Source organism: Candida metapsilosis (genome assembly GCF_017655625.1).
Source record: "Candida metapsilosis strain BP57 chromosome Unknown scaffold1, whole genome shotgun sequence".
In the NCBI taxonomy this organism is placed as follows: Eukaryota; Fungi; Ascomycota; class Pichiomycetes; order Serinales; family Debaryomycetaceae; genus Lodderomyces; species Lodderomyces metapsilosis.
The window spans coordinates 2,674,326-2,689,920 of NW_027138159.1; the positions used below are offsets into that span (position 1 = coordinate 2,674,326).

Below are 15,595 nucleotides of genomic sequence, written 5' to 3' on the forward strand. Positions count from 1 at the left end.
GGGAGAAGGAGATTGTTTGATATGTGGGCTGTACCTTCAATCTGTTTTGTGATAAACCCTTCTTTGTGCAATTTACTTTTGAAGAAAAAAAATATACTGAAGGCAGCCCTTCGAATACCAACTCAATTATCCCGAAATCAAACAAAGTACTATCTAACAAGGACAATCTGCACATACTGGATATAGGTTCATATTGGTAATTCCACTTTTGCCCCATAAATAATGTTTATATTGACTGAAACCTCAAACAATATACGGGCAATATCCTTGTCACTAGTTATCAATTGGAAAGGTAAACGAGTACTATTGCTCGCTCAAGGAAGTACCATTTCGGTACACTTTTGTCAGGAAAAGTCATTGGAATTTGTGACGACGTGGAGTTTGAATAACAATCTACGATCTTGGGCAAAATTCAGTCGAGATGGAGAACCGTATGTCATCTTCATAGATTCAGCTTATGAAATCAAACTTATCGAGTTCACCAGTTTACACAAGAAGCAATCACAGTCAGCAATTAGAGTCGTTGCAAAGCTCTCCACTAAGGGCCAACGTGTATCTCCCAACCTCGACGCTCCGATAATTATACCAGAGAGGGAAGTGGACCCGGAGTTCATCATATTTCATATTTTTTATTCCAATGTTCAAGTCTTTTCCGTCCGAAATATACTAGATACGTCCAAAGAATTTGCCCCTCCCAATACTAGAAGCATTGGTCAGATTGACATAAAACAGATAGTGAGATTGAGCGAAGGCGGTGGTGCCGCCGAAGGAGCTTTAAACCAGTCGAATTTTTGTACGCTAGCGGTACTTTACAAAGATATAACTTCATCCTACTATATTCGGTATCTAGAATGGTCCAATACTACTTCAACTTTGAACATATCGAGACAGCTTGCACTGTTTGAAGAGGAGCCATCTCTAATTCAGCCATGTCTTCAACAGCCTTTTGGTTTAATTGTTTATACGAGCTCAAGCATGTTTTACTTTCCACCAGAACGGTTCAGACATATATCTATAGCAAGACAGATGAAGAATGTATTTGTCTCAACAAAAACACATGATGCATATTTAATGATGACTCTAAACAAGCCTGGGAGGGGGAAAAACAAGATGACATACAAGTGCTTTGAGCCAATTGATAAACAAAGGACGTTACTAACGACAACAACGGGCAAAAAGTTTTGCTTTATATGGACCTCGAAGCTTCCACAAATAGTAGTCTTGTGGTTAATCAAATCAATATCATAGATCTTGACTTCACCACAATACCAAATTTCAATGGCTTACATCACATTAATGGGAATTTGTTTTTCCAGGCGTCGAAAACGTCCAAGTCGGTACTCTTTGAAGTCTTACCCAGCAGACCTAATATCAGTATATTAGATACTATAGAGGGTAATCCTCCAATCATTGACTTGAAGGAAGTAAGTAAGGACGAATTTTTTGCATGTCAGGGTGGATGGGATGGGAGTCAATTGAGAAAGTATACTGCACCTCGTTGCAAATATAGCCTAAAAAGGGAAGCAAAAATATCGGACGGCCCATTGAAGGTCATCGGCGATCTTGGTGATAGACTTTTATTTGGAAGTGAGCTAGAAAACTTGGAAATAGAAGTACATGCTGTGGATAGTGAGTTTACAAAAGTTCCAATTGAGGATTTCACGGAAACCGATATCTTAATGGTATCGAAAGTCAAGCTGCAAGACGTGGTCATTACAAAAAGAGGATTGAAAATAAACGGCTCTTTTAAGTTTGAGAGTGAAATTAAATTTGGTACAATACATGCGGAAGAGGGACTTGTGTTGATGCTGACGGCAAACAATGAGGTTCATGTCTTTGATTTCCTGAAGAGTTTAGATGGGATCCACTGTAATCCTGAAAACTATCAAGGAGGAGTGAATGAAATTTCAAGCGCTGATGTTTTTAAAGACGGAGATTCGTGCTGGATTATTTGCTGTTTGCTCTCAGGAAAGTATGACATATGGAATGTAAATTCTCAAGGAAATTTTTTAATGTATCAAGGAAAATCAGACAGAGCAGCTTTCTCGACGTGCATTTTTGTGGAGAGTTCTGAGGAGTCGAGAAAAACCACGGTTTACACTTTCCTCCTGTTTACTAATGGTGATTTCGAGCAAGCACAGTTCCACTTGCTGAAAGGAAAGTTAATACAAACAAAGTTGATTTCGGAAAATGTATCAGACATCCCATACGTTTGGAAGAGGAAAAATAATCACATCATTGGATTAAACTCGGAGGGGCTAGTGGTACCTCGCAAGCAGAAAGAGTTGAATCAATTTGTACTTACAAAAATTGACAGGACCAATGCTGTTGATGTTCATTTTTGTACTTTAGGAAGTGATATTACCGAGGCTAAAACGGAGAATGCAATTGTCTTATTCGATGATGGAGCTGTTGAAGAATTAAAGTTTACTTTGAAGAAGTAACCGACATGAAGGAATTTGAATCCGTGTATTCTGATAAACTATTTGTGAAGAGCTTGCCGGTAGAAGCCGGCAAATATGTCGTCGTTGTGGCATATGATAAATCAAGCACACCAGGAGAGATAAGGACCGAATTGTTGCTCATAAACTCAAAAACTCTCGCCATCCATGATGTTTTCAAATTCCACGATGACACTGAGGTGGTAGACCTATGTGAACTTACAGATTTGCAATTCATACTTTTTGATTTGGATCCATTTACCGGCTTTATGTGTCTACCATCGAGTGGCAAGTATCCCATCACAATCTTCAAAATATTGGATGATAAGATTAGACTCTTTGAAAAGTCACATATTTCTGGCTACCAAAGCCTAGATGAAATGAAATTTACGAGTATGACATACGATTCAAGTGATCGCAGTGGAGATTGCTTGATAACAGGAACGCTCAATTTCTTTTGCAACCTCCGTAATATGAAAGGTGCAAGGTTCGAGGTAAGTAAAATTTATCCAGAAGCAGCGACTTCAGTAGGGTTGACCCTGACTGTCGGCGATAACTATTATTTAATCGCAGATGCTATGTCTGGGGTTTCCTACTTCAAGACTGTCGGTCTTCTCAACAATAGAAGTTTTCCTATACTGAGCTCGCAAGAGAAGTATCTCACAACTATGTCCCATACAATGGCAAAAAGTTTCGATGATTATCATGTTATAGGATACTCGTCTGGAAATATCTACTTGGTTAACGTAGTGTCCAACGTACATCCCGAAGGAGTCAAATTTGTTATAGATGGAGATCAAATTAATTCAACAACAGGCTCAATTGGTCAAGAGGGAGATACTTCGCGGGTAGCCAGGATTGGAACTTTGAACGGTGGAATTTTCACCTTGAACAAGATCATCAATAAGGATTGGGAACAAATTTTGCAGAAATGTGAAGCTGAGTTGAAACTTTATGGGTCTAAGAAAGACTTTCCAATTCGAAAAATGGAGGTAACACCTGATTCTACCATAGTCAAGCCAATCCCTATCCTTGATGGCAGAATACTTTTCAAATTCTTTGGCGATGAGGACCCTAAGAACGATTTGGAATTCCCAAATTTGGTTGCAAATAAAAGTGTATTGCAGGAGATATATTCTTTATGTAGTATTTAGAGGAGTCTATCATTTATTAATGTACATACTTACTATCAAAGAGTGTTTTGTAAGCTGACTATATTCTGTTGAGCATCAAAAATATACGAAAAAGAAAAAAAGCAAAAATAGAAAACAAAAAATAAACAGACACACCAAACCAGTGGCCCACTTGAGTGAATTGGTAAACATGAATCGTGGCTTTAAGGACATAGAGATGTTAGATATCCCAGTAGAGGATAATGATGATATCGACACCACAGTATCATCAGAGACGGAGGGAATTATCACAGACTCACCTTCGAACGAAGAGGGTAAAATTTCCCAGCCTCGAGAATCTCTTTCTCAGGCATCCACAAGCTCCTTTCTTTCGTCCTACTTTTTTGATCCGACTGATTATGTACCTTTATCTCAGTGGCTAGATTCAGATGACGTTCTTCAGTTCCACTTTGATCAAGAGAGATATCGCTCCAGTTTAAGAAGTCAAACAGCAGTTGATAGCCAATACATCAAATACGTTGAATCTAACTTTGCTACAATCCAAGCTTTAGCAGAGAGTATGAAACTTGCAGAAGAGGAAAGCCTTTTCCAACCAATTGGTGTCATCACTCTTCAAGATGAGGCGCCAAAACATTCCAAGACTCAAATAGTTGACGATGCGTACGATTCGATCGTGGACCATTTAGCAACCTCCTTTACCGAGCAGTCTGAATCCAGCAATAGTGAGCTGTCTGTGGTAAAATTTAAATGTTTGCAGGTAATATTAGAGTGCTTGAAAGCTTGCTGCTTTAACGATGACATGAGGAGGCAACCCGATATTATATTAAAATGGGTAAACATGCTTGATCCTCAACCCTCGGCTGATCTTGTAAACGAGGTTATGACTAGCAATTCCCTGTGTTACACACATTACCTTTTTTGGAACACGCTTTTATCAAAATATATTTGTAGAGGCTTGTTTGATCAACTGGTAAACGTCCTTGAACACTCCAACTTTCAGGAACTCAAAGGTGTCGAGGATGACTTGTATCATGCTATAAAAGACCTACAAACCCTACTTTCAAGTTATACATCTATGGTGGATAAAGGTCAATTCCCACAATGGAAATCATCAGCTTGTGAGTTTCGTGATAGTTTAGCATCGGTCAATATTTCAGCTCCCGAAGCTTCAAATGGTACCAACTATCAAATAATGCTAAATCAAATCTACGATCTAGCTTGTATATTGTCTGGGTTTTCAAGAACCATTTCTGACTACTGTGAAACTTGGTATGAATTGTACTTGGCCTACTCCTTATATCAAATCCGTGATGATGCGAGCGTTTACCAGGAGTACTTTCAACAAGCCATTAAAGAGAAACCTCCGTCTTTCAACTCGGATAAAGACGACTATGCAGATTACTATCAATTGGCTGAATCATGCCTTTTGAAATTCTTGGAAGGCAGACTTTTGAAAGGTCTACAAGGTATTTTTGACATTGATCCAGCTACAGCAGCTTACGTATCTTTACTCTTGGAATACAAAGGCTATTTGGATTCCTACTACTCCACAAATATTCACAAAAGCAACAACTTGCAGAAATTATTTGATAAAAAGAGAATTTCCGAGTACTTTTTGTTGCACCATGCTTATAATTGCTTGAATATACACCCACTTGTTCCTGTTGGTGTTGGTCTTTTATCCAATAAACTACTCAATCCGTCGGCTAGGGTTCAAGAGAGAAATAAACGTACTATAGCCCATCTTCTACCAAAATACGAGATAGCGGACACTGACGACCAAGAATGGGCCTTGACAGTATGTGCAGATTTACACTTGATTTCAACTGCAAAAGATATCAATTATCAAGCTGGTTGTCGTGCTCTTGACGAGGGTCGTTTGTACGAAGCGTTGGAAAACTTTGTCGACTGCTATGACCCTAACAAAACATCTGGGTCATACCACAAGGAAGGATTGCATCAGATCCAGTACATCATTTGGGATGTTATATTTGCTGACTGTATTGTATGCAACGCACCAATAGAAGATGAAGTGATCAACGGTATTGTTGATCAAAAAGTTGACTTTTCTATCCATCCGATTATACAGCAATGCATATCACCGTACGCAGTACTAAAGGAGTTCTACGATTCGTTGAAGGAAGGCACCTCGAATACATCGTTGTTGGTCTCGAGAATAGTTCATCTTTTGAATTTCAATTTTTTACCAGACAAATTCAAACCTTTGCTATTGTGTCAGTTTCTCCCATATTTGGAGGGTGGATCAGAACTACGTCAACCAGACTTGTTCACGATTATTGAGTTAATCGAAGACTACGAGAGCAGCACCAACGAGCAGAATAAGCAGGAAGGCGAAAAGCTCTATGTAGCTTCTGTCAACCGCATATCTGAAGAACAATTGGAGAGCTATGACTGGAGAAGGGCGTCGAAAATTCCTAATAAATTCACTGATATGGTCAAATTGTTGAGACAGAAGTTGACGATTCAAATTGGGCAAAAGTTTATAGAGTAAGTTACATTGCAAAACTTTGGTTTTTATTGACTAAATGATCTACACATCGTTCTTCACCTTCGTAAAGATTTCTCTCTCCTCTTTCTCACGTCAGCTTTTTTATTGTCCTTTAACATGTAACATCTTGAGAAGCTCTTGAGTTCAACAACAAAGCAACAATCAATCCGTACAATCCCAAAACTTCTGCGAAAATCAAAATCAAAATCATACCAACGAACAATCTTGGTTGTTGGGCGGTACCTCTAACACCAGCATCACCAACAATACCAATGGCAAATCCTGCTGCTAAACCGGATAATCCAACTGATAATCCTGCTCCTAGTTGAATGAATCCAGTGTATAATGCTTGCTTTTGAGCTAAAGAGTCACTCACTAAAACAGAAACAACCAACCCGTAAATAGCAATAATACCTGCCATAACAACAGGGACGACATTCTTGACCAACAAGTCAGGTCTAGTCACACATGTGGCACAGATACCAACACCAGACTTAGCGGTACCGTATGATGCACCAAAACAGGTGAAGATGATAGCGGACGCACAGCCGATGGACCCAAAAAAAGGTGCATAAACAGGACTAGAAAGGCATTGTTAGTAAGATGTTTGAGTAGGAAGTCGGCCTATACATGTACATGATTAGGGATATATGCAATGATTGCGATACACAATTGGAATGGTATTTCAATTCATTGGCCCAACTTTCGAAGAAAAAAAGAATGTGCGTCGTCGACTAGTTGATGATACACGAGGGGATCGTGAAGGATCACCACATGGCTCCTTATCAATGCATCGACATATTCTTGAAATTGAAATTGACATACCACAAATCTGACATTATGTAATTAATATGAGTGTATAAGATTGATGGATTGCTTGAATGGAAGAAAAGCCAACTTGTTCAATATATTTATCAAGCAATTTTGAAATTGGTTTTGGCTTTTCGCTGAAACCTTCCAAAGTTTGAGCCAATTTGCACGACCTGGTAAGTGCTACCAATTGTGAGAAAAATTGATCGTAACGAGAGTTCTGAAAAAAAAAAAAATGGAAAAAGCTCATCTCGTGGAAAATCCTCTTTTTCTTAGTAACCCAAAACTTTACTGGCGAGCTTATAATCAGTATTTGCAAGGAGCCTTCTAATTATCTTATAGAATCTATAATGTCAGCACCAAACCCAAAAGCTTTTCCATTGGCTGATTCAGCTTTAACTCAACAAATTTTGGACGTTGTTCAACAATCCCAAAACCTTAGACAATTGAAAAAAGGTGCTAATGAAGCCACCAAGACTTTGAACAGAGGTATTTCTGAATTTATCATCATGGCTGCTGATACCGAACCAATTGAGATTTTGTTGCATTTGCCTTTACTTTGTGAAGATAAAAACGTCCCATATGTTTTTGTCCCAAGCAAGGCTGCTTTGGGTAGAGCTTGTGGTGTTTCTAGACCTGTCATTGCGGCTTCAGTAACTACAAATGACGCCTCATCGATCAAGAACCAAATTTATGGAATTAAAGATAAGATCGAAACCTTGTTAATATAATCTTGATAAAGTGTTTTCGTTGAGACTATAAGTTGTATATGTATGTGTAGGTACTAGACTAATAATATTAAACGTATATCGTTTTAAAACAATGCTGTAGTTCTGTTCTGCACTCTTTTACTCTAATTTTGAGATGTATTTATTTTTTCGAATTGATGAGATGATTTAGATCCTTTTCTTACATCAAATATTCACTGTGCGATGCCCCTGGCCTCAATCAGCCTACGATCATCAGAGGCTGTTACAAAGTTCCTTAGATCAAAGAGTGAAGATGTTTCGGATATTTTGGAACTTGCAAATGACATCTTAGACCAAAAATTGGATGTGTATTTCCCAAACGGCAGAGAATTTGTATTGAATTTACTTGTTGATCGTTTGAATGATAGATCAACTTCATCCAAGTTTGAAAGTTGGAAATATGACCCTCGATTCTGGATCCTATTGGAAAAAACGCTATTGGCCCAAAGCTCGAACCATGGTGATGCAAGCATTTTGCAAAATTTGAAAATTATCGATTTAACAATACTTCTATTGAATAGGAATGATCGACAAAGCTGGGATTGTTTGCAAGTGGTATGTCGAGTTTTGTCCATATTTATGCATAAGCTGTTTGTTGAGATTGACGAGTCTACTGGAATTCGCTTACTAAAAGCGTTACTTATGTCTTCTAGTGGCTCACACCATTCACTTTCCTTGGACAAGATTGTGATAAGCTTTTATTGGACTTCCAGCTCCCAAGGAACATTGGAAGTCTCAAAGAAGTCATATTCACTATTTTTAGAGGAACTATTTTGCCCATTGGTCAGGTATTTATCCACGGGAAATCAAACACCCACAAGACACTTGTTTGAGGAGGTATTTATAAAGCGAGTATTTAACCTTGATAATGTGCCATACTTGGTTCATAATATTGAAAAACTTCTCAATAAGCAAATGGCGGATGAAGCTTCCTTAAAGTACTTTTTCCAAATCGCTGTTGAGAAATTAGCCTCGAAAAATATGAGCCTTTGTACTGAACTATTTAACGTCATTGTTGGCAAGTCTCCAACTTTAGCTGAGCCACTACTATCGCTTTTGGCTAACTCGCAACATACAATACCTCACGAGTTTATCTCATCAATCTACACGAAAGAAGTGGCAAGCAAAAAGTTTATTGACTTAAATTGGGACATGGTAAGGTATATCTTTGAATTGGATAGCGAATTGGCAGCACTGAAATCAAAATTTGTTTTTGAAAAGTATAATTCTGCATTTAAGTTGAATGATAAAGTTTTGCCAGTGGGGAAAGTAGTTGTCTCTGCATATGCCAAAAATAGAGAATTGGTGGATTTCTTATTGAAGATTTGGCCTAAAGCGATCAAAAAAGATGAATTGTGGGATGGTGAAGAATTTGTTTCGCATGTCGCCCACTGTATTAGTTATTTGTCTGAAAAGCAAATTGCTCAAGCTATCGAGGCTTCACGTAAAGTTCCATCTGACGCTTCTGCTGCTATTTTGACTGCAATCACAAAAGGGTTGATGCCAGCCTCTCCAACACTAGTGGATTCTTTGAAAGAAGCATTTATTCAAATTCGGGATTTCATAAATAGATCCGAAAACTTCTGGCAAATTCGGTATAACCTTTTAAACTTATACGGATCGGACTTTACAGTTCGGCAAAGCTTTTTGAAGTTGGATTACGATATCTACTATCACTACACCGTCTGTAGGCTATTGGAATTGGATTTACTTGATAGGTACTCCGATAAGCAGCAGGCCCAATTTATCCTATTTTTGCGAGAAAATAATAGCCTCGTTCTTCCCGTGATTCATCGTTGGTTTGTTCTTATCAATGACTATTTCTCTTTTGAGAATATAACTGAGTTGTTGAAATTGGGTTTCAAAACAGACTTGCTTTCCGAAATTGATGATGAATTTTACGAGAGGAAGAATTTGATGACCTGTGCCGTTAGACTATTTATGTCGGACCCAATAGCTTATTCAAACCATATCAATAGTGTACCTTTGTCGTGCTATTCCAGAGGTCCTAAAAAGGACTTGTTGAATACTTTGATCAAAAAATATTTGGGAACAAAGGAGGTTGATGTGTTGAAAAGTATCGATTATTTACTTGAAGTACCATCTTATCAATCAACCATTGAACGTGACTTTTCTGTGCTCCTCCAATTATTGGATGTGTCGAGAATTGAAGAGTCTAGAAAGTGTGCAATTGCAATTTCCAAGAAAGTGTGGAAAAGTAACATGGACATGATAAAATCCAATGAAAATCGCGTTTACTTGGAAAATGCACTTAAATCTCTTTTGAAAGCAGTGGAGAATGATAACGGCATTGATATTTCTTCCCAAATGGAAATGATCTTGCTCATTATGTCACTTCCATGGAGTCTTATTACAGATTCATTGCACACTCAGTTTGAACGTTTGGCTTTAGCCTTCAAGAAACACTGCTTGAACCAATTAAAGGGGGACCAAGATTCCGTTGCAAATACAAAGTTGGATTGGATATTACGTGGTGTTGCTAGCATACCTCGATCGATGTTGAGTTTTGATGATGTGTCGATCATCACTAAGCAGATTACCTTTAAAGATACTGACATATCCACCAAGCAAGCTATATTCAGCTTAATTTGCAAAACTGCAAAACCAGACTTGAGATTTGCAAAATTTGTTTCTGGTCTATACTTGGTTCTCAACATCGAAGCTCCAGGGCCATCACTTTATAACAATGTTGTTGATTATTTCCAAACGATTGCGAGCGAAAATTTGGAGGTATATGAAGCACTTTGTCTGTATGTGATTTCCTCCGCAGCCGCAACAGAGAATGAGTATGTGGAATCCACCTGCATGATAGTTTCGGCAATTTTGACCACTACACCTAAGGAATGTGATAGGACCGTAATAGTTGGTTTGTTCTCCTGTTATTTAAGAGCTCCTGTGCTTGAAGAAGACGCAGTGAAGAGTATAATGGTCAATCTAAAGTGGATTCTTACTCACAAACTGTGGATATTTAGCCAATACGTTCTAGAAATGGCAATCGCTTTCATCGAAAAGGTAACAACCACAAATTATAAGCGTGACCTCGAGGGCGTGTTCTTACAGTCATTGCAAACTTTCTCACAGATCTTGTTACATCATCGATATAAATTGTCTACTCGTCACCACTTGATTGTGAATTTAATGTGTACCTTCTTAGAGCGTTTGGCTAAGCCTGAGCAATTGGAACATAACATCAACGCAGCTAGTGCATTTACTAGACTATTGGGCAATTTGTGTGAACCACAAGAACATGTCAGAGATGTGACAAATAATGAGTTGCTGACAACAAGATTAACTACACAGACCAACCTTTATAAGAAACAACTTCGTGCTCATTTGCCATATTTGATGATCAACTACATTTACCTAAACTTGAAGTTCACTTTTGAAAAACAAGTGAATGACATACTAGTTTCGGGAATCTACACCGTGTTCGACACCCTATCACAAAGCGAATTACAAATAGTCAATTCTGCTTTAGATTATGCTGGTAAAGCATTGTACAAGAGCTTGTATCGCGATTATCAAGAATATTGGAAGTGGAAAGATCAATAAATGGACACTATTACGTGTGAATAGATCTATATGAGTCTCTATATACAGCTCGACCAAAAAACTCACAAATAGATGAATAAATCGTGTTCATTCGGTTCCAAACTTTCTCTTCGAGCATTTCTTGTCTCTCTTGAGGGCCTCTATCAACTTTGTTTTGATTAATTGAATGTTCATATCGTAGAATGTCTTTTCTTGTAATCACTCCAATCAAGGTCCCCAGCTGCTCTACCAACAAATAGCGGGGCCCAAGTTTGACGAAAATATCAGATACAAACTTCAAGGACGTATCGCAATCGACACTCAATGGTGAATAATTTATCATTGAACTAAAATCAATCATCTCTGTTGACCCTCTCTCCCTCGAATTGAAGTTGCATAAAGTTTCTGGATTTACACCTTCGTTTTTTCCAAGCACATACTCTATCTCATATCTGGAAATAAAGCCCTCTAATTTGGGATTATTACCCGAGCGAATGATTGGGAAACCCCTATACCTTGTCTTCTCCAAGGTTTGCTTCAATTGTCCCAATGTTAAAGCATCACTTGCATCGGTTGAAAATGCTACAACCACGCTAGACATGGCAGATGTCACTGAGGTATGGAAATGAAACTCTTCCTTGGAATCTATCAAGGGCAAGCCGTTAAATTTAATCATTTGATCTGCAATTCCGCCTTTGCCCCATCTATCGTTGATACCTTTCGTTATGGCAACAACAATCATTGTGGGTAAAATGTAGCGTATCGCACCTGTCAATTCAAACATGATGATAACCACTGTCACGGTTAAGTCAGTGATTCCACACAACCCTGCAGCTGCACCAAGAAATGCGTACGTCCCAGGTATAATGCACTTGTCGCCCGAATTGCATGCTGAAAATATGGCAAGATGAGGATAATTTTTGTAGGCATAATCCACAATAATTCCTAGAGCCCTTCCAAATGTTGCTCCAGCCGCCATTGAAGGCACAAAAATCCCAGCAGGCACCTTGCAGCCATATGTTATTATTGTAAGACCCATTCTTGCGATGGTGGCAAACAATAAAGAAAACAAAAGCTTGGTCTTGCCGTTTTCTGGATGGCAGATTGGGTTTTGGAAAGTGGCATCACATTCATGGAATAGAATTTGCATTGACTCAGTCATGTCTAATCGTAGAAATTGGTTGAAATATGAAAAGCTTGCAGTTAATAATGTCAAAATGAAAACCTCGCGGATGGCCCAGGGTCCTAAATACCTCTTGCGGAAGGAAACAACTTTCGTATTTAACTTTGAAACCACAATTCCATAAACACCCCCAAAAATACCCAAGATTATGTAGATGGGTACTTCAAAATAGTGCCAATTGGTGTCATATGTAACTTCAAATAATACTAATTGTCCAGTTCTAAATGGGTTCATTGCCGCTAGTGTCGTGACTGCAATGAGAGAGCAAAAATACGATTTCCACAAAGTCGACAACTGAAACACTGAAGATATCTCTTCGACTGAGAATAGTACGCCTCCCATAGGTGATCCGAATGCAACTGCAACACCCGCTGCTGCGGTTGCCGTCAAAAATTCCCTTCCCTTTGATGCCGATTTCCTATATTTTGGGACGAGTCGTCCAATTGAATTACCAACACACACTGCGTAATGCACACTAGGTCCTTCCTTCCCAACACTTAATCCTGATCCAATTGCCAATGGCAAGCCCAAACTTTTTATAGCTAAAGTCCACCACCCTAAGAATCCATCCATTACAAAGCCAGAGACTATGCATTTGATTTCAGAGATTCCTGACCCTGCAGCAAATGGAGCATAAAATTTCACAATTTTGGCTGCTGTGTAGGACAAGAGAAGTGAAATGAGCACGTAAATGATGTAATTGAGCCCACTTATCGGTGTCCAATGTGACCAACTGTCACAATGCTCACCATTCTCTCCCCAACAACAGAATGCTTCACTTAAGTAAAACCCACGTTTGCAATATCCAACCCGGGCACTGGAGAGAAACGAGGTTATGATATTCAAAGACCCCGCAATCAATCCAATCACCACACCCATACATGCCAAAACAAGCCAATTGGACACTTGCGATAGTATTTTGTCTTTGAAGTTGTTGCCCTTGTTTGTTATATGTTTCAACTTTAGAAGTCGTTGTTTCTGCTCATCCAACTCATCCTCCACCCAATCAATTGATCTAAAATCGTTATATCGCTGGACTTCCCTAATTTCATTTTGGTTTATCCATGATCCAGTTTTTGCACTTCTCACGGAAGACAGCACAACTGTGTCATCACAGGAGGCGTCAAACTCTGAAGTGGACGGCATGTAGGTTTAGTCTTGGTGTATCATTCTTTTCCATTCGCTTGAAAATGAGGTGAAGTAATGTCAATTTTTTTTCTGCGACATTCACCAACACACACACTAAGGATAGAGTCTTCTTACCGAGATGTAGTAAAGGCTAACCTACGAGGGTTGTCGTTTATCTATAAGTCTATATCAAACATTCAATCATGTTCCGCTGAAGGGTGTCCACAAAATGGTCAAAGTTTTCCCACTGCGAATCCTCAAATGAGTAGTCGTAATAACTTAATGTTAGGTTCATCCCCCCTTTAGAGGTTGATATAACATTCAACATAAACTCAGAGGCATATGGAGCCATATCTTGAGAAAATATCATGTTGGTTATCAGCCACTTCCTACTCAGTCCACTTTGATGCTCAGTTGGATGTACAAACCCTAAATTGGATATCTTTACCGCATCAGCTTTCGGACGATTTAACTGCTTCTTAAAAAAGTGCTCATTTTTCTTGTCTTTCAAATCTGCAGTATCTTTGAACCCTTTTAGCTGATTTAGTGCCCTTTTGTTTCGGCACCCTGACGCTATATGTTCATTAATCTCACGAACAAGATCCCACGAGAATTCTTTTATAGGAGGAAGATTCATTCCAAAGCCCATGTGCGCCAGTGTACCCAAGATTTTATAGCCAGGCTGGCTTAGAATTGACTTGTACTGTTTCGGAGCAGTTTCGGCATCCAAATGACGCCTCAAAGCCATAGCACATTTATATGAGGCGTATTTTCCTTTGAGCAATGGATGTATAGTCAATGCAAATATGACTTCAATGTAAGAAGTGATTGACACTTTTTCTGCTCTGCACTTATTGAGTATTTTGGTAGTCTCTTCAGGAGGGAAGTTGACCAATTTGAATGCGATATCATGTGTATCAGTAGCTGGAAACCGTCCAGGCCATTTTCCATTTGTGTTAGACGGTACCACTAGCTCAGAAAACTGTGGGTCTCCTCCTGTATAATCGTCGTCCATGGAAAGGAATAGATCTATCGGCGGTGGTAAGGAATTTTTGAGAAGCTCCTTATCACAATCTGAATTGAAAAGTTGGGAGCCAAAGGGGTCAACTGTTTCTGTCATTCCATACTCTTTTTGTAATGTACTCCAGTTGTTTTCACAGTATGCAAGATTCTCGAGTAAAATTTCATGTATATATCTAGCGACCAACCCATCGGCAATGGTGTGCTCGAAAACAGCACAGAGTTGATTATCACCCAACAAAACCAACTTAAACAATGGACTTTTAGAATATAAGTCAAAGGTTATTCCATTCACCATTTTCATAAACGATTCATTGATCATTCCATCAGTAATGTAGTTATCACCCTCTACAATTTCCACAACAGAAGCAAAGTCAACCTTGTGCAAGGGCCCGTAAACGTAGTTATCTTTAGAAGTACTGAATTGAACATTGGTAATCAAAATATGGTAGTCTAAGACAGTCTTCCTTAATGCGTAGTAAAGAAGCTTCAAATTCTTCTTCAATCCTGGCTCGTAAGTAGCAGTAACTTGGAAGTTACGATAATTGCCGCTGGCGGTTCTTGATCTAAAGAAATTCTCCGATACGCTTAGTGGACGCGATATCAAAACATCATCGGGCCCTCTATTTGCCATTGACTTGGTATGTTTCTTCCAGAAGATGAGACCAAATAGAGTCACAAATTGAGGAAACGTTGAAAACTGAAAGGTAGCGTCAATAGCCAAGATGAAATCACATCATCATAAGCTATAAACATATTGTGTAACTGACAACCTACTTTACTTTGCCTTGTACGTCTTAAATAAGTGCCTATTTCTGTCTAAACTACGATTGAGTACTGCCATCCTTCTCTTGTAGTCGATACTAGTCGAAGATGAACCACTATATCTCCGTTCTTATCAATAACCCTTTTCGTTACACAAAAGCCGTTAGATTGTGAGTGACGCTTTTACTCTCGCCTAACATTTACAAAAGCTGTGTTCCACACTCTTCCTATATTGCCATCCGATAGTACAAAGAGACCTTATATCATAACCAAGCATAGTACACTGATATTACAACTCTCTAGGT

The 15,595-nt window shown here is 38.8% G+C and overlaps 4 protein-coding genes and 1 pseudogene across 5 annotated transcripts; 2 read left to right on the forward strand and 3 right to left on the reverse strand. All coding sequences in view use genetic code 12, as the record gives it.

Annotated features, from left to right (window-relative positions):
• The first annotated feature begins 222 nt into the window (after window positions 1-222).
• Window positions 223-6,086, forward strand: I9W82_001210 (annotated as a pseudogene). Its single transcript has 5 exons — window positions 223-931; window positions 1,180-1,972; window positions 2,419-3,584; window positions 3,790-4,471; window positions 4,526-6,086. Coding segments are annotated over exons 1-5 (4,911 nt in total).
• A 109-nt stretch (window positions 6,087-6,195) lies between these two features.
• CUP5 (H(+)-transporting V0 sector ATPase subunit c) lies at window positions 6,196-6,922 on the reverse strand (the record flags this gene model as incomplete). Its single annotated transcript, XM_067689933.1, has 2 exons — window positions 6,196-6,664; window positions 6,909-6,922. The coding sequence occupies 2 exons, from the start codon at window positions 6,920-6,922 to the stop codon at window positions 6,196-6,198; spliced, it is 483 nt and encodes a 160-aa protein (XP_067551233.1).
• Window positions 6,923-7,243: 321 nt separating this feature from the next.
• Window positions 7,244-11,215, forward strand: I9W82_001212 (uncharacterized protein; the record flags this gene model as incomplete). Its single annotated transcript, XM_067689934.1, has 2 exons — window positions 7,244-7,614; window positions 7,882-11,215. 2 exons carry the CDS (start codon window positions 7,244-7,246, stop codon window positions 11,213-11,215), a joined length of 3,705 nt encoding a protein of 1,234 aa, XP_067551234.1.
• A 10-nt stretch (window positions 11,216-11,225) lies between these two features.
• On the reverse strand, window positions 11,226-13,523 carry I9W82_001213 (uncharacterized protein; the record flags this gene model as incomplete). The annotated part of the gene is made up of 1 exon (XM_067689935.1): window positions 11,226-13,523. The coding sequence occupies one exon, from the start codon at window positions 13,521-13,523 to the stop codon at window positions 11,226-11,228; it is 2,298 nt and encodes a 765-aa protein (XP_067551235.1).
• A 166-nt stretch (window positions 13,524-13,689) lies between these two features.
• ATF1 (Atf1p) lies at window positions 13,690-15,159 on the reverse strand (the record flags this gene model as incomplete). The annotated part of the gene is made up of 1 exon (XM_067689936.1): window positions 13,690-15,159. One exon carries the CDS (start codon window positions 15,157-15,159, stop codon window positions 13,690-13,692), a length of 1,470 nt encoding a protein of 489 aa, XP_067551236.1.
• Between the last annotated feature and the right edge of the window lie 436 nt (window positions 15,160-15,595).